The sequence below is a fragment of the Gouania willdenowi genome, chromosome 10 (genome assembly GCF_900634775.1).
Source record: "Gouania willdenowi chromosome 10, fGouWil2.1, whole genome shotgun sequence".
NCBI lineage: Eukaryota > Metazoa > Chordata > Actinopteri > Blenniiformes > Gobiesocidae > Gouania > Gouania willdenowi.
The window spans coordinates 29439792-29461620 of NC_041053.1; the positions used below are offsets into that span (position 1 = coordinate 29439792).

The 21829-nt window shown below is 38.3% G+C and overlaps 1 protein-coding gene across 3 annotated transcripts in view; it reads right to left on the bottom strand.

The window, feature by feature from the left end:
- The window catches only part of drp2 (dystrophin related protein 2), a 125883-nt gene that overhangs the window by 42484 nt on the left and 61570 nt on the right, over positions 1-21829 (bottom strand). For all 3 annotated transcript variants that reach the window (XM_028460227.1, XM_028460226.1, XM_028460228.1), the window contains 4 exons: positions 13459-13544; positions 11232-11389; positions 4992-5158; positions 3216-3327 (listed from right to left, as the gene is read on the bottom strand). In XM_028460227.1, the coding sequence (XP_028316028.1) occupies positions 3216-3327; positions 4992-5158; positions 11232-11389; positions 13459-13544 (523 nt within the window). The remainder of the gene's footprint in view (positions 1-3215; positions 3328-4991; positions 5159-11231; positions 11390-13458; positions 13545-21829) is intronic.

Genomic DNA, 21829 nt, shown 5'->3' on the forward strand with positions numbered 1-21829 from the left:
ACGTGTCTAAGGTTAAGCCCAGTATGAGTTTTGTCCCACATCCCAAGGCGTGCCAGTGCATCGTATACCAGTATATGTGCAAAAAAAAAAAAAACGCTACTGCAAGCCCAGGAACTGCCCTGGGCCCGCAGATGCAGCCAGGCCAGCAGAAAGAGCGGAGGCCAGGGAGCCCCAGGCAATCCCCCCACGGCCGAGCAACCCCCCCGATGCCCCCAAGATCCCAGGCCGAGAGGCAGCCACCGCCCCCAACACACACATCCGAGGAAGCCCCAAGCAGCCGAGCACCCAGTGTATCCCCCCACCGACCCCAACCCCCAACCCCAAGGCCCCCCGCCAGCATCCAGCCCCCCCACCCACCCACACCCAAGCACCCAACCCCCCGAGGAAAGGGCCAAGAGAGCCCCCCGCCCGAGATCCCAGCAGAGGAGCCAAGGCCCCCGCCCAGCAGACGGCCAGAGCCGCGCGGAACTCAACTCTTAGCTGATGTTCACAGATTTAAAATAGTTTTTCTTTAATGATTTCATTACGTTTAACACATACAGTAACAACATTTGGTAACACTTTGAAGTGTCATACATAAGGCTGACATTACGCTATCATTTTCTGTCATTAGCATGAATAAGGTGTCATGAAGACTGTCATTAAGTGTTGTTTGCTGAATTATGACATGTTTCGCTAAATTCCGACACCTTTGCAACTATGTTGGCATTTTTTGTGTTAGGTGGAGGGATCTAGTGGGGTTAGGTAGGGTTAGGGTTAGGGACTAGAGTAACAAAGGATTAGAAGTTAGGGTAACAAACGACATTTAATGACAGCCTTCATGACACCTTATTCATGCTAATGACAAATGTCATGTCATAATAATGACAGCGTAATGTCAGCCTTATGTATACAACTTCAAGTAAAGTATTGCCCAAAACTTCTATTTTATTATGTAGAACACACATTTGACAGGCAGGTATTAACTGTCAGCTTTCCGCACAACAACTGCAAATATGAATAAGGGAAAGGACAAAAAAAAAATGTAGAGGAGAGGTCGTTCCTGCATCCTTGAGTCATCATTCTTTAATAAATGAAATTAAACGACAACCACTGCTAAAAAATAAATTGATATGAAGCGGGAGTGGATATTGACTGTCTACTAAGTGCAAAATGGAAAGCAAATGTCAACAATAAATTCCTTAAATTCACATTGTTTTTTTTCTCATCTGAAAATGATGTGAACAGACCTACTGATCATACCACAACAGCTATTCTAGAAACTCCTCATCAATATTTTTTTGTAATAATCGTCACTACTGTAATTCAAAATCGCTGCATGAGCTCTTACTGAGAACCACCGCCGCCTCCCTTTCTGCTTCTCCTGTCAGGCAGGTTTATCAGTTTGATCCAGCAGAATGAAAAGGGCGCAATCCTGGACGTAAAAGTAACCCCCTCTCCTTCAGGGAGATCACACCTTCTGTCCACATCTTGAATAATGAATTAATCAGCCTCTACATGCACCATGCATGACGCGCTGCCTAAAATAGGGGCAGATGTCTTGTGCACATTGCATTCTAATTCAACCGAAAGATATCTAACACTCATTCTTACCACATCATGACAGAAGATCAGTACTTTTTTACTTCTCACCAGATGTATTTCCTGGACAAGGAGGGTGAATGCAATTTTCTAAACTGTGGCATGTGTCTATCCTATTATACATCTATTCAACCACGCATGCGCTGGGCATACACTGTGTGATTTTTGGCCCATTTTGAGCCAATTGTTCACTCAAGTGTCTATTTTTTGGGATTGGGCCGAGTCTAGGCTAAATCATGTGTCGTGCATCGTGCAGTATGCATGGGGTCACAAGAAGCGATTAACACCTCACGACCAACTCCCGATCAGCAATCGTGTGGTCACAAGAAAATCAAACCTATTTGAAATCCTGGTCGCTCCTCGTGAGGGTATCGCACTGTTGACGCAGTGCCACGAACCGGCTTACCTCAAACTCTCACACTGTGCATGCGCGAACAGCGTAGGACCACTGTAGAATTAAGGGACCATACTACGCACGTCTGTCCAGCCAGTTCCTGGCCCATTGCCACCTTTTCTTTTTTAAAGTTCTTTTTGCTGAGATTTGCGAGTGTCTATTCAATTCCAGGTTCTTCTTCTTCTGTTTTGATGGCAACGCTTCAGAGTTCTTCTTCTTCTGATTTTTACGTTGCATTTCCGGAAACAAGACTCTGACGTGTCGTGTATGGACGTACAGTGTGAGCAGTCAGGTCGTGTCAGAGTGTCGGTACGTATAGCGTGGGAACATGAATCGTGAGCTGCCCACATTCAGACTCTGCAAATGAGTCGCACAGTTTGAGCTGAAGCTGAGTAGAACGATTGAAAATTCCACAGTGTATGCCTGCCTTAAGATGACAAGGGTAACTCAGGGTGAAGTCAGCGTTTTTGGGCCTATAACTGGAGTAAACACATGGCATCCCAGCCTGCACATAAACACTGGAGGAACCAGAGCTCAAACAGAAGACATCCAGCGGTTGTCAAGACCTCAGTCCAGTTTACTTTCCCAAAAAGTCAGAGGACAGGTTCCAGAATAATCAGTTTAGATGCTGTAATAATAGGACTGAAGTAAATGACGCTTTGTGAACATATGTAATAGACTATAGCTGAGGATCTTTGCTCGAACTTGATGGAACCTGATAGATCTGCTCAGGTTGGGGTCAGTTTCAGTCTTAATTCATATATTTTACACAGGCTCGGGTCAGGTTAAATGAGCGGTTAGGTATGCGTGTTGATTGGCTCGAGAAAGATTCACAAATGGATGCTGTGGAGGTGAATCAAAGGTTAGCCACTGGAAAATTATTAAATTATGTTTTAAATGTATAAACGGCTCATTCGTGACTTGTTCTTGAGCCGTGTGCGTGCATAGATGTGAATATGTGTCGAGCTGTAACGGGTTCCTGTTTAAAATAAATCCTATTCATTCGAGCTCGAGCCGTATTCTCTCTGGCTTGGGCCATGTCGGCTCTGGCTTTTTTGGCCAAATTACAGCTCTATAATAGACTACTTAGAGATGACAGGGACATAATAGTAAAGATGCTGCTTGTTTCTTGTGTGGGAGTAGTAGTCCAGAGTAGATTTTTTTTCTTTAGAGTAGAGCTGGTTTTTATCCTTCCCTGGAGACTGAGTCTGATAAAAGAACCAGTTAATGTTTGTCTTACTGGGGTGTAGTATTCCATGATGGGGTAGTGCAGCTTCTTTCCCTTGGTTGTCCGACCGGTCAGAAAACATGTCTGGCAGATGTCCACGTTGAACTGCTTCAGACTGCGATACCTGTCGAGATCAATCAGACAGAGAAGGCTGATGTTTATCAGGAGCCGTAATGAAGACAGAGTCAGGGTTTGTATTGAAATTCTCATTGAATGTATTTTTTTTTAGATGAAATAATGAAAAGTTGATAACGAAATTTATAACAACTATGAGTATGTTCTGCTTCCCTATGTATAAAACTATTGTGCAATGTCTCCGAGTTGTGTGTATATAACTTCCTTTTCTGTGCTGGATCTCATGAAAATGAAATAATCATGTAAATAAGTTGAAGAACTAATATTTCTGAGGTGGTCAGGGACTTCTAACTCTCATATACAAAAGTTTCTTCTTGTAATGCTTTTGCATATGAGGGTTATTTCAGTGTTGCTTGAAGGCTGCTAAGCAGGTATACTGTAAGAGAGACAGAAATGATCAGCTTTCCCTTTTATTATGAATAATGTTCATCTCGTATTCAGTTTTCAGATATTCCCACAGGCAGTTGGTGTTCTCGTGAGATGTAATTACAGAGAAATACTCTGTTTTGCATTTCCATGACTGAGTTTTATCATTCCCTTTGGAATCAAGGTTTGGAAACGCATCTTTGTAAAGGCAGAAATTCATTAAATTATTATGATTAATGCCACAGCTGACAGATTAAACAGGATGGATTGAAATACAAAACTGTCGTAACAGAAAATCCTTTTCATCTTAAATGTGAAATCATAAGCTAAATCCCACATCAAATATTTCACATTTAAATTTGGTAAGAATCAGTTTATCTTTACATTCCATCAGTGCAGTGTTCATTTCGTTGACTAAATAATTTCGTCATTATTTTCGCCACAGATATATTTTTTGCGGATGAAAAACGAAACGAAAACTAAAAAAGAAGTCACTGATTGAGACTAAAACTATGACTAAATTGATTGACATTATCGTCAACGAATAAAGGACGAGACGAAAATAGACATCCATCCTAATCTCCTTGTATTATTCATATACAGGCGATTAGTCTGGAAGCAATTTATTTTGGTTTTTATCTCATTTTCTATTTGGTTTTATGAGTTTATGATCTTTGATATTTGCACTATTTGTTTTGTATAAATTGAGTTGTAAATTAATACTTATTTCACAGTTCTGTGGCATTATTATGGGATAAAGATACCATTTCAAACCTGACAGTCTGTTTGTTATTCAGTACTGCTTGTGTATTGAAATAAAGACACAGATGGGTTGAAATAAAGTAAAATTAGTGTTTTATATATTCCATATACACATAAATTACAGTAGGTTTAGTTTGTTTCCTATACCAGCGGTAAAAAATTGTCAAGTAAACCTGTAATTGGTTTAGTCGACTAAAATTGCTTGGTATTTTAGTCGACTAAAATAAGACTAAAATTAAAACAAATCAGATGACTAAATCTTGACTAAAAACTAAATAAGACAAAAAACAAATTAAAATTCCTTGTCAAAATTATCACTGCATCAGTATTGAAATACTAGTTTCTCTTTCTTTTTCTCACATGTACGTGAGCGATAAGGAAGTCTAGTTTTAGTTTGAGTCCTCAGGGAAGTAAAAGAACAAAAACAAAGCAGATTCTCTCAGCCTGTATTACACACATTTCATCACTCTAACCCATCACGTCTTTGTCTGCCAGACCTGCTAGTGTTCTCATCCACCCACATACCTGAAGCCCTTAATGGGACATTGTTTGCAGACGTAACATTTGGCCTGATGCTTCGTGGATTCTGCAGCAGTGACTCGGTGGAGCACGGGCAGCCACACCATTGACTGGGGCTCCAGACTTGTCCAGTCCAGGAAGTGAGACACCTCAATGGCTGGTTTCCCAGGAGCCTAGGGAAAGATTGGAATAGGCAGACGAAGAAATATAATGCGTCAGTGCTTTTTAAAAATACCTCAAAGATGCTTTACAGGAAGCAGCAGCAAGAGTGGAGGAGATGATTCAGTTAAATGACTGTGTGAAAAGGTGGGTTTGTAAGTGTCTTTTGAAAGTTTGTAGGGAGTCAGAGGCATGGATGTTTGAGGGGGGAGAGTTCCAAGGGTGCAAAAGCATGTAAATAACCCAAATACAAATAGATAGCAGAGATGCTACATAAGATAATGCATTCTTTCCAACAGTTGCTTGTTAGTGAGCGAGAATACGATGAGAGGATAAAAAAGTAGCATGTGGAAAATTAGAGAAGCAGTTATATGCTGTTTTTATACATAGACAGTTTTTTGTTAGTTGAACTAGATTACTATTTCACAAAGTGAAAGTATAGAAATAGCGTTTTTTAAGATTGTGTGTTAATAATAATTAAAATATTTCAAAAATCTATTTAAATTTTTCTGAAATTTCAGGCGACCACACATGGGGTCCCGACCACAAGGTTGAAAAACACTGCTTTAGTGGCTCCTGAACAGATTTATTTCTATAGTTTGAATCATTTCTGGTCATCTCATCTGGTGGGACCAAGACTGACACTTTATATGTTAATTTTTCACTCTCTCCAAAGTGCCCTCTGTAGTGCCATCACGTACACCTAGGGCAGGGGTCAGCAACCTTTACTCTCAAAGGAGCCATTTTGCCCAATCTCACCAGGATTAAAAAAAAAAAAAAAAAAAAAAACGTCTCAATGCAAACAATACAGTGTATAAAATTCTATAAAGTTGAAATAATATCAAATAATTTTATGAGTTAATGAATTTAATTTCTTGCAACATATCAAGCAATCTATTTTCTTCCAGAATAGTCTTTTTGTTAGTTTTGTTATCTTACCAGGGATTTCATTACAACTTAAGGTTAGCAACAGGTGCAAGTTATTGCACAACGTGATTTATTTTAAGGTTAACAAATTGTTTTTATCCTAATTTTATTTGAAATTAATGTAATTATTCATCAATACCCTCTGTAAGAAATAATAGTTAATTATTTTATTAAGTTTTTGAAAGCTATCTAGAGCCATTGCAAAAGAGTCAAAGAGCCGCAGGTTGCAGACCCCTGACCTAGGGGTACACGACAGAGGTGGGAGTAAGTCACTAAATGCAAGTCTCGAGTCAAGCCCAAGTCTTAACGTTACCAGTCAAAGTCATTCCATCAAGTCAAGTCAAAACTAAGTGATCAAGTCATGCCAAGTCGCACACAGACTTGTTTTACAAATTTAAACTGTGGGACTTTTATTACTTATTTAAATACAAAATTGTACAAAACACAGAGCTTATGGGTTACAAAAGTAAACAAATTTACCTAAATGTAATAAATACAATTATATATTTACTAAGGGTGTGTATTGCCTGGCATCTGGCAATACAATTTGTATCCCGATACGTAATTCATAATACAATATGATACAATACATCCCAATATTAAAGTATAAGGCAATTATTGAGATTTTTTTAAAAATATATATGACTTAAAAAACAACTAATCTGTAAATGTGTACACCTTCATGAGAACATTATGTATGAAATATGGCATATTTTACAATCAAAACATTGGCTTTTACATGCCATGTGCCAACAACTTCAAATAAAAAATAACATACAATCTGCCTGTGGCTTTTAAACCAACTTTGACTTTAGTGCAACTTGGCTTTTGTGCAACTTTACTGAGGTTTATGCCTCGAACAACAAATAAATGCAGAAAGTTAGTACTTTCTTTTTAGATGTTTTTTTTTAATAAACACAAGGCATGATGAACAGCTGGGCAAAAAAGTAAAAAAATAATAATAATTAATAAATTAATCAATTAATAAAATGTAAAAAAAAAAATCAATATGAATGCATTTTGAATCGATCTGAGAATCGTGCGACATAATATCGCGATATATCGCAGAATCGATTTTTTATTCAACACCTCTAATACCTTTATTACCCCCATTACTTTAAGAAGCACTTTAAAATCCACTGAAATAAAAAATTTAATTAATAAACATAAATTAAGAATAACACTAGCAATATACACTGTCCATACGGTGTTTACTAAACACCTTCTACCTGAGGGACTCAGTTTTGATTTACCTCAAAAATATGTAGCACAGTAAGAACTACCTCTAGGGGGCAGTGCAGTGCTCAGAAGGAAAAACATAGAAAATAAATAAGAACTTATCCCATCTTGTGCTAGCCCTACATGTAGTTATTTTGCTGTGATGTTTTGGCCTTGTCCCCTATCAAAGTGCAAACTAAACAATTTAATCTAATTAGGCCAAGATGAACAAGCTTGAAAAGAACTTTGAACGTATCTGGGCATTTCTTATGTAACGTGTTCAGACAGTAGAACATGCTGATGTTCCCCTCTCAGGAGGGGTCGGAGAAGTAATCCAGTATCCATACAATTATTTTAGTACGTACTAATCAAATAATAATAATAATAATAATAATAATAATAATAATAATAATAATTAATACAATTGTTCAACTGGATACTCTCCATCTATAATTATCCTGATACATCTGTGTAACTGCATAAACAATATGCCTGCCCCCACCTCAACATTCACTTTTTTTTCATCTCCGACGTTTGAAAATTCAATTCTCAGGCATTTCCTTTTAACTCCAAGATAAACATAAAACAAATATGTTGCCTTAAAAAGAAAACCGAAACACTTAAATAACTATTATGGTAATCATTACTACAATTAAATTAAGAGCTATGAACTTCACTAAAATTAAATCACTGCAATTGCATAATATTAAAGCTATACAAACAATAAATATATAAATGTTCATTTAGGACTAAAATTCCAAGAATGCACAATATAAAATAAAATAAATACTAATATCCACTTCTCTTAGTTATTCAAATTAAATCTGTTCTCATAAAAACACTAAGCGTATTTAAGTTCTTGAAAAAGAGCAGTTTATTTGCTTGATTACAGTGACGTCTGTCCTGACAGTCTGTCATCACTGATCTACTTCTTCTGCTCGCTTCGTTGTCTCCAAACAGGCTCTGTGTTTGCGTCCATTGAATCAAACATTTCCTGTGCGTGCGTAATGATCTTTATCACGTGGATAAACCGATACTTGAGATGAATTGCAAAAGTTGACTGTGAAAAATGCGCTGACACTAAGCAGAAATCATGATGCTTCTGATGTGTAGTTATAGGAGGAGAGGTGCCCGCGTCAGGAAACACAGAGAGCTGTTGTTGGGCAGGCAGCATCCAGATAGCGCCAATGATTTATGCATGCATATAAAGAATGTAAAATAATCACAAGTTTTCCTCAAGTCATTTCAAGTAATAGGTTCAAGTCCCAGTCAAGTCTAAAGTCTTAAGGAGCAAGTCTCAAGTCAAGTCGAGTCTTTTCAGAGAACTATTCAAGTAAGTCTCAAGTCCCAAAAACTGCGACTCGAGTCAAGTCACATGACTCGAGTCTCCCACCTCTGGTACACGCACCTCCATTTGAGACGCTGTTATAGATAGTGGCAGTAAGTTTGAGTTTGCGCTGGTCTGACTCAAATTGTTAAAGGGGGGGATTATTTAAAAACGCCTTTTCAAGATTTACATCACGTTACTATGTCATTCCCTCATTAAAAACATACCTGGAGTGTTGCCTTGGCTCTGACGGCTTCCATTTTAGGTGTAAATACGGCTGAGTCCTCCTAGGAACGCCCCCACCTCCTAGAGACACCTCGGACCTTTCGTCACCAGCCGAGTTACCGCCCACCGCTCCACAGCAGAGCCCCTCCCCCTCCTATGTTCTCTTCCTAAGTTCAGCCCACAGCACCCGCCTCCGCAGATGTAGCTTTTAATTTACTTATTTTAAATACTTTTGTAAGAAACCCACGGCTTATGTTGTCTGTACTCATTAATGCACGCATTAAAATAAAAAATAAAAAATAAAAATGTAAATAAAACCCCTCCCCCGCTTCCAGCTCCGTCAAAACAGCTGCAGTCACAGCAAACAGCTGAGAGATAACTGTGTCGATCGGTTTACTCTGCTCATCATAGTAGCTGCCTGCCTTTTCAGATGACTGCTTTAAAACAAGAGCTTATTTGAAAATGGATTAATAAGTACACAGACAGAATGCGATCCCTATTCTGGACTATAGCGCCAGTGTGTGTGTGTGTGTGTGTGTGTCGGTGACAGATCTCCGTCTGTACGTTAGCATTCCTCACTTTGATAATCATTCTAATGTATTGTAGCGATGTAAAAATGTATAAAGTAGCCAAATACAGCGCACAGAAAAACAGAAGTAAACAATAATCCATGCGTGGAGTTTCTTAAAGAGACAGAGGTGAAATCGAAGAGTCATGAATCGTGTGCTATATAGAGCAAAATTTCTTTTAAGTTTTTTGCTGCATTTTCCAGAAGAATTGGGTACCATAGTTATTTGAGTATGCTATAGAATGGTACTATGTGCCTGAAAAAAGACATGATACCCCACCTTTAATAATTCTAGAGGGGGATAAAAAGAGGTTCAGCCTGAAAAAAGGAAGACTTTGCCAAGCGTTAAAATTCTGTGATGTGCTAAATTCTCATTAAGTCTGCGTCAGAGATGCATTAAGAGGTTGATTTCCCTCAGGATTCCTCCACTGCTAACCCAAAGTACCACAATGTGTGTGGGTATGTATGCATCCATGCATGCGTACACAGTCTCCAGGGACTGAAGGCGTTCTTCTCTGTTAGTGGAGTAGCCAGCTTAGCTCCACATGGAGGTCAAATATCTGCCCCTTGCATACAGAACACCTGGAACTAACAATATTTATGCTGTGCACGCTGCAGCATCACAAAGAACCACGCAGAGCAGAGGGATTGTTTGGAAGAAATCAAAAAACACTGAACAAAAAAATGACAGGAATTTGGGTTAATAGTTTCCTGCAATAAAACAGAACCAGACTCACTGACTGTACTTACTGTTATTACTACCAGTAGATTTGATCAAATTTGATATAAAATCCCAGTTTTACATGTGAATTCTTCAGCCCACTCATTCCATAGTCAGATTCCAAGTAAAACTGCTGTTGTTTATCTAACATTGCCTTGTATATCCATATGATTGTATGAATGAGTTTGGTGCAGTTTGAGAGTGGTTGATTTTTCTGCTGAGAAAAAAAGGTCATATATTATTTTGTCATATACACTATGCTTGTTTGTTACAAAGGAGGAAGAAGAAAAAGACTTTGGGTGCCTTATGTTACATTTTCTGTTACTTAGAAAAATACAATTTTTTACCAAATACCCATTTCTTTGTGTGTTACTGTAATTTCACTATATTTACTCAAATTTCAGTATATTTGGATTTCAGAATATTCTTAAAAGCCACTTTAACTTCGAAATACTACTCCAACATTCTGCACTGTTTAATCACTCACTACTTATTGTGTAATAAAGTAGGAATAAATCTAATCTCTAACTAATGAATAAATGAACATTATCATCACGCTCTAGCAATTTATGGGTATTTAGGGAATTGCAATGCAAGGCAGTGTAAAATTCTACCAAATGTTTAGAACATTTGAAGAGAGTTGTCTCCATTTGGAAATATATATATATATATATATATATATATACATATATATTTTTTTTTTTGTGCCTTTCATCTGTTCATCTTTGAATGGCGTACTATATCTGAGTAAAATACCACTTTTTGTTCTGAGACCTTAAAATTAAGTGATTTTAACCACTATTGGCACTGGTTCAACCACTCTTCCTTATTGGGTTTTCTTTATATTACCTATAAATAACATCATACCAGACGAGGCCTACTAGAAATGTGATTTTGCAGACCGTGAAATGTGTTAATTTGTTTCTTTGTGCTTCAAGGCCTTAAGAAAGTTTGCGTAAACATTTGCTTTAATCACAGTACCTTCTTTGTTCATCGGCCAAATAAAACCAGAAATGTGAAACTTCTGAAGATAAATATATTACATATGAGTTTGTGTGTGGGTGGGACTGTGCGTGCCATGCCGTGCATGTGTGTCCTTACCATCCGGAAACAGCTGCGAACACTGGGCTCAACGTTGCTGCCCCCAAAAGCAGCAACTTCCCCCAACTGTCGTGGGATCTGGATGGCTTCATGGAGCAGAAGGCTGAGGTGTCGCTGGTCCGTCAAACCTCCAGGACCAGAAACCTGACGGAAAAGATCTGAAATACAAGCATATAGTCATCAGCAGCATGGCCTGAGTTACATCTACACACCAGGGTTGGTTTTTATTATTTTTTTTATAATTTTTAGAGTTCTTTTTTAATGCTAAATTGGATGTTTTATATTTTAAAAATTGTTCTCTTCTCTGCTTTGATTTTTTTTCTGTCTCTTTCTTATTTTATCATATTTTTATTTATTTTACTAAATTACTTCTGTGCGCATCAGTCTCTAATCATTTTTGTAATTTTGTCAATCACATAAGCAAATTTATAATAATAATGATAATAATAATAAAAATACATTATTATTATTATTATTATTATTATTATTATTATTATTATTATTATTATTATTATTATTATTATTATTATTATCTGTGAAGCACTTTGATCTACAATTTAATTTGTAAGAAAGGTGCTATAAAAATAAATAAAGTTTGATTGATTGATACTGTATATTTTTTTCATCTGATCTGTAGGTTTTCTATTAGTGGACATTAATTACAGATCCCACTTTCTTTGGTTTTATATCAATCTATTACATAATCCGACCTTTTAGACACAAGAGGCACTCTCAATTCTGAATACAAAAGTGCAAAGCAATGCAAGGTAGTGAATGATACCTTCAGGGAGCTATAGCAGGGAGTCGGAGCTGTCCGTCAGGAGATGGATCCTGACAGGCATGTGAGGGGGCCTGCACAATGAGAGTATATCCTCCCATGTAACCTCTTCTCTGTACACTTACTCAACCATAATGGAACAACCCTTGCTTGTATTAGCTGCATGCTAAACAGTATTTCCCTCGTCATCATAGGGAGGCACAGTTTAGTTGTGTTTGTGATTTTAGTAACACTTTACTTGAAGTGTTATACATAAGTCTGACATTACATTGTCATTATTATGATATGATACCTGTCATTAGCATGAACAAGGTGTCATGAAGGCTGTCATTAAGTGTCATTTCTTACCCTAAACCGAACCCTTCATTACCATAACCCTTCCCAACCCCACTAGATCCCTCTATTTAACCCAAAAAATGCCAACATAGCTCCAAAGGTGTCATAATTTAGTGAACGGCACTTAATGACAGCCTTCATAGCACCTTATTCGTGCTAATGACAGATAATGACAGTGTAATGTCAGCCTTATGTATAAAACTTTAAATAAAGTGCTGCAGGGGATTTTTTTTTTATCACTCTAACTGAGCTGTTAAATAATGAGATGGATGCACTTCCAAGGAAAATAACAATGTTTTTCTTCTTTAAACACAGTCTCAAAAGTGGAGATGTTTTGGACGATATAGGAGTGTCTACAATTTTACCAAACTAGCCATTCATTTGTACATTACCAAACACCAAATTAGCTACAAAGCTTAAGATAGATCTGAAGTACTTTTTTCCCCCCTTGAAATTAACTATGTGAATGGTGTCCTGATTGAAATACTTGTAAATAGATCATTTTGAAACCCAGGAATTTCAAATTTGCTTAGGAAAAAGAAACAATTATTTGCTTGATGAATAATTAACAGAAGAAAAACAGACTCAAAAATACACTCAGTAAAGTGACACATCATTGCAGTTATTCATGTCTACCTGCACCCTGAAATAATGTCAGTTTGTACTTTCAAATACCTTCAGACATTAACTGGGAAATTACGTTTGAATAGGTCAGGGTATGTCATCCCTGCAGCGACTGTAAACAGACCCCACTTTAAACTATCACCCCACACCCACACTATCACTATCACTATGTCTGTAATGATTCTGTTTGGAGCCGATCATGTGCTTGAGTGACATCCTTTACGCTCCTTACTGGTTGACTTGCAAATGAATGAGTTAGTCATAGAAAACGAGTGTACATTAGCGCCGTCTTTGGCAAGCAATCCTTTTAAGCCCCATCGATGTACTTTGTACGAGCACAGAAAGCTTTCTACAGTACGGTGTCAGACATTTCCTCCATTAGACAAAGTGGATGTCTTTATACTATACGGCAATCAGAGCCTTTTTGTATGGGCTCATTGTTAGTAGTTGAGGGGGCGTAATAAACACGTAAGCGAGAGTTATACTTACATTTGTACTTCTCTTGCACATCTGCGTTGCATAAGCTCACCAATCCCATCTTGAAGCTGAGAACTCGCATTTTTCCGTTTCGAGCACTACAGAAAACAAAGGAGAATAAAAAAAATTCTCTGAACTTCCAGCTTTTAAATGATAAATGACCTCAGATCTACGTGTATTGAGTCGTAATAAGATATTCATGTGTTGCTCGGGCTCCGCTGGGAGGCGTGCGTTAGTACAAAGGAAGTGTAAAAGAATTATGCGGGTCACAGAGTACAGGTCGAAGCAGGAGTGTGAAATTGTACTCAAGTGGATTCAGAGAAAGGGCAAGCTCGGCTGGGACTTGTCGGAGTGTTTTGTTCACAGGTTCGAGACGCAAACAACAATAACAAGCTCATATACAACAGAAGTTGATTTGTAGAGAAACACATGCTTATAAGCAGTGTAAACACAGACATTGCATGTGGCTGTGTTGGCGAAGTGCAAAAAATTAAATAAAAATCAAGCCAATTTTATACGAAACATTTATTTTTGGGAAGTAAAGGTTAAATGAGATTAACAGAATGTAAGTACAACACTAGTTTGAGCAAACACAGGATAACATGAGCTGTCTTTCATCGTCATATGTTTTTAATAATCCCCGAAAACTATAAATTAATAAATAATTAATAGAGGAAAATGTGGATAATGTGAGCCTCACTGAATATGAAGCTTGAAATACAATGACTGAAAACTCATCTGAAAACCAAATGAAAAGACGTGTTCTAAGGCACTTAGAACAGTTGCTATTCCAAAGCACTGAATGTTCTGTTATCCTACAGAATGTCGTCATCAGCACTCTCCTCCCGACTCTTCCTCTGCTTCAGAAACAGACGAAGATGTGGATGCACAAGCTCTATTTCTGTTTCCACAGCTTCCAGTACTTTCTGGTGCTTCCTGCTATTGTCTTGCTTACCAGAAGCTGAATCTCATGTCTGTGCAGGTTGTTTGTAGAGCCTGTGTGATATAAAATGTTTAGATGGCTCAGTCTACACATCTATCTAAAACTACTTTGTTTTCTTTTACTCATGTTCCTCACCATGTAGTGTGTTTAATTATGTCACCCTTAGCCCCTTCCTGTTGTTGGTGCACTCACAATACCTCTGTGTCTTTAGCCCCTCCCATTCCAGACAGAGACGAAACCATACATAATGACCAATCACGTGTGGCTAAAACACTAAATCAAATCGGTCATTCACTTGAATCTATACCCAAATCTTAGGTGCACACATGTGCATGACAACCTTTCATCAGGTGTGCACTTGTTATTTTAGTATAGCATGAGCACCTGCGCACCATTTATATGCAACCCTGATTATATATTGAGGCTTTCCTTTAATTGTAAAGAGAGTTTACAAATGTTGAGTTTAAAAGGCTTTTTAAAGAATTTGTCTATGTTTGGCGATGTTTACACTCATCATTGTCTGACTACATCCGGGAAGTTTCATATCGTAAGAGAGATTAATGTTTGTGTGGCTTAGCTTTTCATTTCCATTCCTACAAAAGTAATTATGATACATTTTTGTAATTAAAATTTAACTTTTTCAATTTTAAAAAATTATTTTCTAAAAAAAAAAAAAAAAAAAAAAATGTGTCCAGTTCTTCTCCTTGCCTATTTGACATTAGGCAGCACAGAGTAACTCAAGGCACACAAATATTAACTTCTATATCCAATTCAAATGAATTCCTATCATTCATGACATTTATGCATCAATTAAAATGCAATTTAACTTTATTTATATAGTGCCAGTTACAACAATAGCCATCTTGTAGCGCTGATCAAAATATAAAATTCTTAAAGGTGCAGTCTGCAACTCTTACAAAAGTGACTTTATGTCATATTTGCTGAAGCTCTCACTATGTAACTATGTGGCAGATTGACAGAATGCACCATGACCAAGCAAAAAGAACCAATCAGAGCCAGGACGGTGTTTGATGGACTGTCTGACAGCTGTTGCTCACAGGCCCCGCCCCTTTCATGGGACTGTAGCACCGTCTTTTTTACAGTGTATGGTTTGGAGGAGTAGAAGATGGAATTAGCAACTTTTCTGCTTGAAAGGTAATTACTGCTGCTTGATTTACATTATGTTTGATTTGTAATTGTTACACTAGAACTCTGTAGTGCATGTGTGCGTGTAGCAGCCTCCGTGTGGGCTGCTGTAAGTGACACTGTGTTGTTGCTGCTGCTGCTGCTGAGGTGTGTGCACATTGAGAGAGAGAAGCGCTGCAGTAATATGCTTTTAACAGAGCATGTTATATTACTGTGATGTTGCTGAGGAAGGAATTTAGGAAAGTTTGGAGAGCAACGGGGAGGGAGGGAGAGAGAGGGATCTGAGAATCACGAACTGCACCTTTAAGGAAAAACCCAACATTTCCACATGAACATGGATCAGCTACACCAACTCAGGCTGAGCATGCAAAATGTTCACCCGTGTCTCTTTCCTTGGGAGACACCATTGCTCACCACCAGTTCAACCAAGAAATATGAAGATCAGGACATTCATCAACAACAGATTAATGATGCATTAAATTAAATCTGAGAGAGTTCCAATTTCAAAATGCATTCGACTGTCAAATGGTGCTAAACACCAAATTCTGTCTTTGCATCGTGTACTTATTGGCATATGTTATAAGGAATATATAATTTTATGTAAAATATCTTTAGTATTATTATTCATGATTTTTCATCATATATTTAATCTTTTGTTCAACAAGAATACATATCTAGTCCAGGTCCTCTTTTCTTTTCTTTTTTCTTTTTTTGTTTTTGTTTTGCTGAGAGTCCAAACCTCAGTGTTGCCATATATTACTCAGGCCAACCTGCCAGAGTCAAGAGGAGGTAGTAAAAAGTATCAGTGTCACTCCTCTTTTAGATTCGGGGCAGAAGTGAGTCCAGAGGAGCTAGAGAGCACATGAGGATGACTGGCTGTCAGCACCTTCACACACACTTTCAGCTGCGCTACGTGCCATCTTCAATATGCAGTACAGTGCTACTCCTGAGGTGACACGTCATTCCTGCTGCTAGTGTGACACACACACACACACACACACACACACACACACACACACACACACACACACACACACACACACACACACACACACACACACACACACACACACACACACACACACACACACACACACACACACACACACACACACACACACACACACACACACACACACAGGCATATGTGGTTTATGAGACCACATTTAACGCAACATCTGGTGAACTTAAAATACGTATCAAAAATTTTGATTTTTTTTTTAACAGAACACAAATCTGACTTCAAAATCATCATTTCTCTTTTAGAAAAATATGTGACATATCACAGGGTTATGATGACATGGTTTATGAGACCAACAGTGTTTATGAGACCTGTTTACATGTAACACACAAACACAAACCAGGTTATGGTTTAAGAGGACTAACAAACATTACAAGGCCTGTTTACAAGTAACACACATGTGTGGAGGCGGTGCTGCTGCTCTGCACCCTCCTCCTCACAAGCCACATCTCAAATGAGGAAAATAAAAAATAAAAAAGTTAATAGCAAGGTTAGCATATTTTACAAGTCAAAGCAAATTGATCCATGCCTCTGATGCTCTCTGCTGCTGTCCCCCAAGCAGGAGGTCCTTCTACCTGTCTACTGCCAGTCTGCTCTGGCTGCTGAGCAGCGAGAAACCAAAACTGCAACCGACAGCGTCGGTATGTGTGTAGCTCATCATGCGCTGATTGTTTGCATTATTTGTTTATTAATTTCAAGATTCTGAGAGAGAAGAGGGGCTTTAGATGCTAAGCTATTGTTTGATCTTTTCTTTACTCTAAGCAGAACATTGTTAATATGGCTTTACACTAATTTTTCCAGTGGTGGCACTAGTGCGACTAACTTTCTCAGTTGGTTGCACCAGCACAGAATTTGGTCGCATCTGGGGGGGATGTACAGCATAGCCATACCTGCTGATGGATAGTTGACTTAACTGGCGAACTGTAGTTTTGTATGAAGTAAAGATTGACAATGACTCGAGATATATTTGCTAAATGTTTTAATGTTTTTGTGTCAATATTATTTTTTTCTGCAACAAGCAGTGGCTGAAATAATAGGTTATTTATTTTATATAATTTTAAAAGAAGACGTAACTTTTTAAAAAAAAATAACAGCAAAGCATAACAACAGGTTACATGGATTCTGTTTTTTCATTTTGCAGAAATGCTGTACTTTAATTAAGTTAACAGTAGCATAACCAACTTAGCATCTGCATTGCTTCACCCCATAGAATTAAATTGAGAGGGTTAAATATAGCGGGGTCTCCTAACCCTCTTCCCCTAGTCAGGGGTCTGCAACCTTTACTCTACAAGGAACCATTTAACCTCTTCTCACCTGGAATAAAGTCCTCCTGGAGCCAAAAAAATACCTTCTCAATGAAGACAATACAGTAAATTAAATGATATACATTTAAAATTATATAGAATAATGTTTGTTTTAATTTGATGTGATTTATATTGATCATGTAAATGGAAACTTAAAAATAGTTCACAAAATAAATTGACATCAAGAAATAAAACAGTATCTAGCATCTTCAAATTCTTACACATCTCAGTTTACATGAACACAATGTTATATAAAGTAGATTTTTTTAGTCAATGTATTTGAAAGGCTACAAAAAGTAACTTGAATTTGATAACACATGATCATGTGATCAACACATGCTAATTACTCATTTCTTGCCACACATAAAACATACATATTTAACCTGCACATTGGTGGTTAAATGAATCTGTTCCAAAACAATTAAAATCTCTATTTTTTTCCAGAATAGTGTTTGTGTTGGTTTAGTTATCTTACCAGGGATTTAAAACTCAGTAATTGCACAACGTCATTTATTTTAGGTTAACAAATGTTATATCTTGATTTTATTTGTCATTAATAGCCTCTGTAAAAAATAACTTTATTTCAATCATTTTTTTTAAAGCTATAGGGAGCCATTGCAAAAGAGTCAAAGGGCCACATTAGGCTCCAGAGCCGCAGGTTGCAGACCCCTGGCATGGGAGAATCACAGCTGAACATCTGTCCTGGCATCATAGTCCATCAGTTCTGGACTCTCCATGATGATTCTGATGAGCGTGTACGCACTGAGCTCAGCACGTTTTTCCTTTTTACTGCTGCTCACAATGTGAGCGTGCACTCAGTGTAGGACTCGTTATTCCTGGCTCCATTCGCGGACCGCGCGCACTCCAAAGGAGCACATTGGTGTTTATACTTGTTGCATTCACCGTTGCAATACCCACAGCAAAGTTGCGTGAGCGTGCTAGGCTTTGCAGTCATGGCAAGGCCACACCAAACCTTTGGTTTAGAAGTGGCATCAAAGCAATGTTTTGTCTATAGACCAGTAGACTAAATTCTGTAAATTGTAAATGTGTTGGACCTGCCCATATTTGGGCATGACTCAAACCTATGGCATGATCTGTGTGCTTTCCCCAGAGGACAGACACTTCAGAATTGAAGGGAGCATCAGAACATAATGTGTACTGATCATTCATTCACTTCTTGATCAAGTAAATAAACCTTTTCAACGCAAGACATCCTGGACTCCTGTCTACTCTCTCGTAATCGTGCTTCTTGAATGGATTGTTTGTTTTTGTTTCTTATTGTTTATGAAAGCTGATAATACAGTAATTGTGTTTTTCCTTTATGATTTGTTAAGGTTATGAACCTGAAACTGAACCTCCTGAATTAACAAATGGGCTTGATGGGCTGAAATAGAAGTTGATTTTAATAAAAGAAGCAAGTCATACAGTTCTAAATGTGTTTGGCCCCCTCTAGAATGTTAGACAAAGGCTTGAGGGGCAGCAACATAAAAAGGACACCACACAATAATAACATCTTCAAAGTGTTTAATAAAACAAAGTTCTTAAAAAGATTGATATCACTGATACCAAAAAAAGTGATACCATGTCATTGTTCTGGGTCTGCTGGATCCTATCTCCAGCCCTCCAAAGGGCACTAGGTTGGGGTACATCGTGGAAAGGGTGACAGTCCATGTTACGGCCCTCGCCGTTACTTAGTGTTTAGTTTGTGTTCTTGTTGTTTGTTTGCTGCCTGGGGTGTGTTTCTGTAACAGAGTGGGATGTCCTTTCAACGGAACAGCTTTGATGATGCTCTCCAGGATTGGCTGCCAGCAGGAGGAGTGGTGGGCAACCCTGATTGGCTGAGGAGGATTACACCACTTTTGAAAAGACCAGCGCAACTGTCAGTCGAGGTTCACCAACCTTGGCAGCAGCAGCATCTTTGTTCGTCTAGAAACTCTGTCTCCGAAGTCGTTTGTTAAGCTTGGTATCTTTAGTATATAGTGCACTTTATTTTTGCCTTCTCTTATATTCTGAGTTCCTGCGTTTTGTGCGGTTTTTTCGTTGTTTGCCATATTCTTGTTTATTGTATGTTTTACCTGCGGGGCAGGCCTCTTTTTGTTAAAGAATAAATTTGTGTTAATTGTGGAACCCGTTGTCGGTGGTTTTTGGAGACCGAGTTTTATTTTTCGATTACGTTTTTATGTTGCGTCCTGGAGCTCCTAGACTGGGGCGTAACAGTCCATCACGAGGCAAACGTAGACTTTTATTCTCTCCTATGGATAATCTGGAGAGTCCGATTAAAGCTGCAGTATGTCATAACTCTAAATGTGATTAACATGAAGTCCCAGCCCTAGTTCTTACATGAACTGTTTTTTGGGTTAGATGTTGATTAAACACTCATGCGGTGTGTGAAGATCCCCTGACAGATGTCTATGATTACCATTTACGCAAATTAGTTGAATAATAATCTTCACTGTCAAGCCTATGAAGATCTCCCTTGAGCTTAGCCACCTGCAGCATGGATGCAACCTTCTCCTCTTCAAGCACATATACACTATGCTGAAGCCTTGCAATGGTCTTTGCATTCTGAGAGATGAGGTCCTCTTTCATTTTGACCATGTCCACAAAACATATGGACATGGACTCTGACTTCTGGAGTTTTTCTTTCTCTCTCTGCAACTCCAACGCCAGATCCTCAGCACATTGCTTTTCAATCTGAAGTTTAGAGCTCAAAGATTTTTCATTGGCCAAGCTTTTTTCCAGAGCCTCTGACTTCTCATATAGTTCAAGTTCAAGGTCAGCAATGTGTTTGGATGCGTTGGAGAACTGAGCTCTTTCCCTGTTAATGACATCCTTGAGTTTAATTTGATCATTGCGTTCTTCAATCTGCTTCTCCAGAGCCCGCTGCAAATCAAGTTGGACAAACTCAAACTCACGTTGCAGCCCGATGTTCTGGATTTTCAGGCCCTCGTGGAGGATCTCAAGGGTTTGCATTTTATTAATGTTTTCTTCATTGAGCTTCTGCTGCCTTTTCAAGTTCCTATTTTCATCCAACTTTGTTTCAAGACATAATTTCAATTCTTGATTTTTAAATGTCACTTCAGCAAGTTTTTGCTGTGCTGTATCAGCATTTGATACCTCCTTCTTAACATCATTTTCAAGTGTTTCAATGACTCTGTCTTTACTGCTGATGACCCCCTCGTGACTCTGTAAAGCCAACTCAAGTTTCTCTTCCAGCATCTTTTTCTCAGCAGATTCCAGTTTCTTGTTTGTTTTTGCATGTTCCAGCTTAGAAGTCAGCTCTTTGTTTAGTTTTTCGAGCGATGAAACAGCATTGCATTTGGTATTGTTGTCCACTTGGAGACAACAATTTTGCTGAGAAAGTCTTTCTATCTCTTTCTCTAAATGATTATTCTCCTTCTGCTGTTGGGCAAGGTGCTCCTTCAGAGTCTTATTTTCAGTTGAATTGACTTCAGAACGTTCAACCATTTCTTTGAGACGGCTCGTCACTGCTTGTTCATTGGTCAGGCTTTTCTCAAGAGCTTCGGTCTTCTTGGAGAGCTTGTCTTCAAGCATCTCTTTGACGTCTTCCAGGTCATGGCAGGTTTGTTCCTTCACACAGAGCTCTGCAGTCAAGCTCTCTACTTTGTTCTGGAGTGATGACCCAGCACTGTTCTTGGCATCAGTCATTTTGGAGAGCTTCTCTTCTAGGATGAATCTGATGTCTTCCAGGTCATGGCAGGTTTGTATCTTCACATGGAGCTCTGTAGTCAAGCTCACTACTTTGTTCTGGAGTGATAACTCAGCACTGTTCTTGGCATCAGTCATTTTGGAGAGCTTATCTTCTAGCATCACTTTGGTGTCTTCCAGGTCATGACAGGTTTGTTCTTTCTCATGAAGCTTTGCAGTCAATCTCTCTACTTTGTTCTTGAGTGATGACTCAGCACTGTTCTTGGCATCAGTCATTTTGGAGAGCTTCTCTTCTAGGAT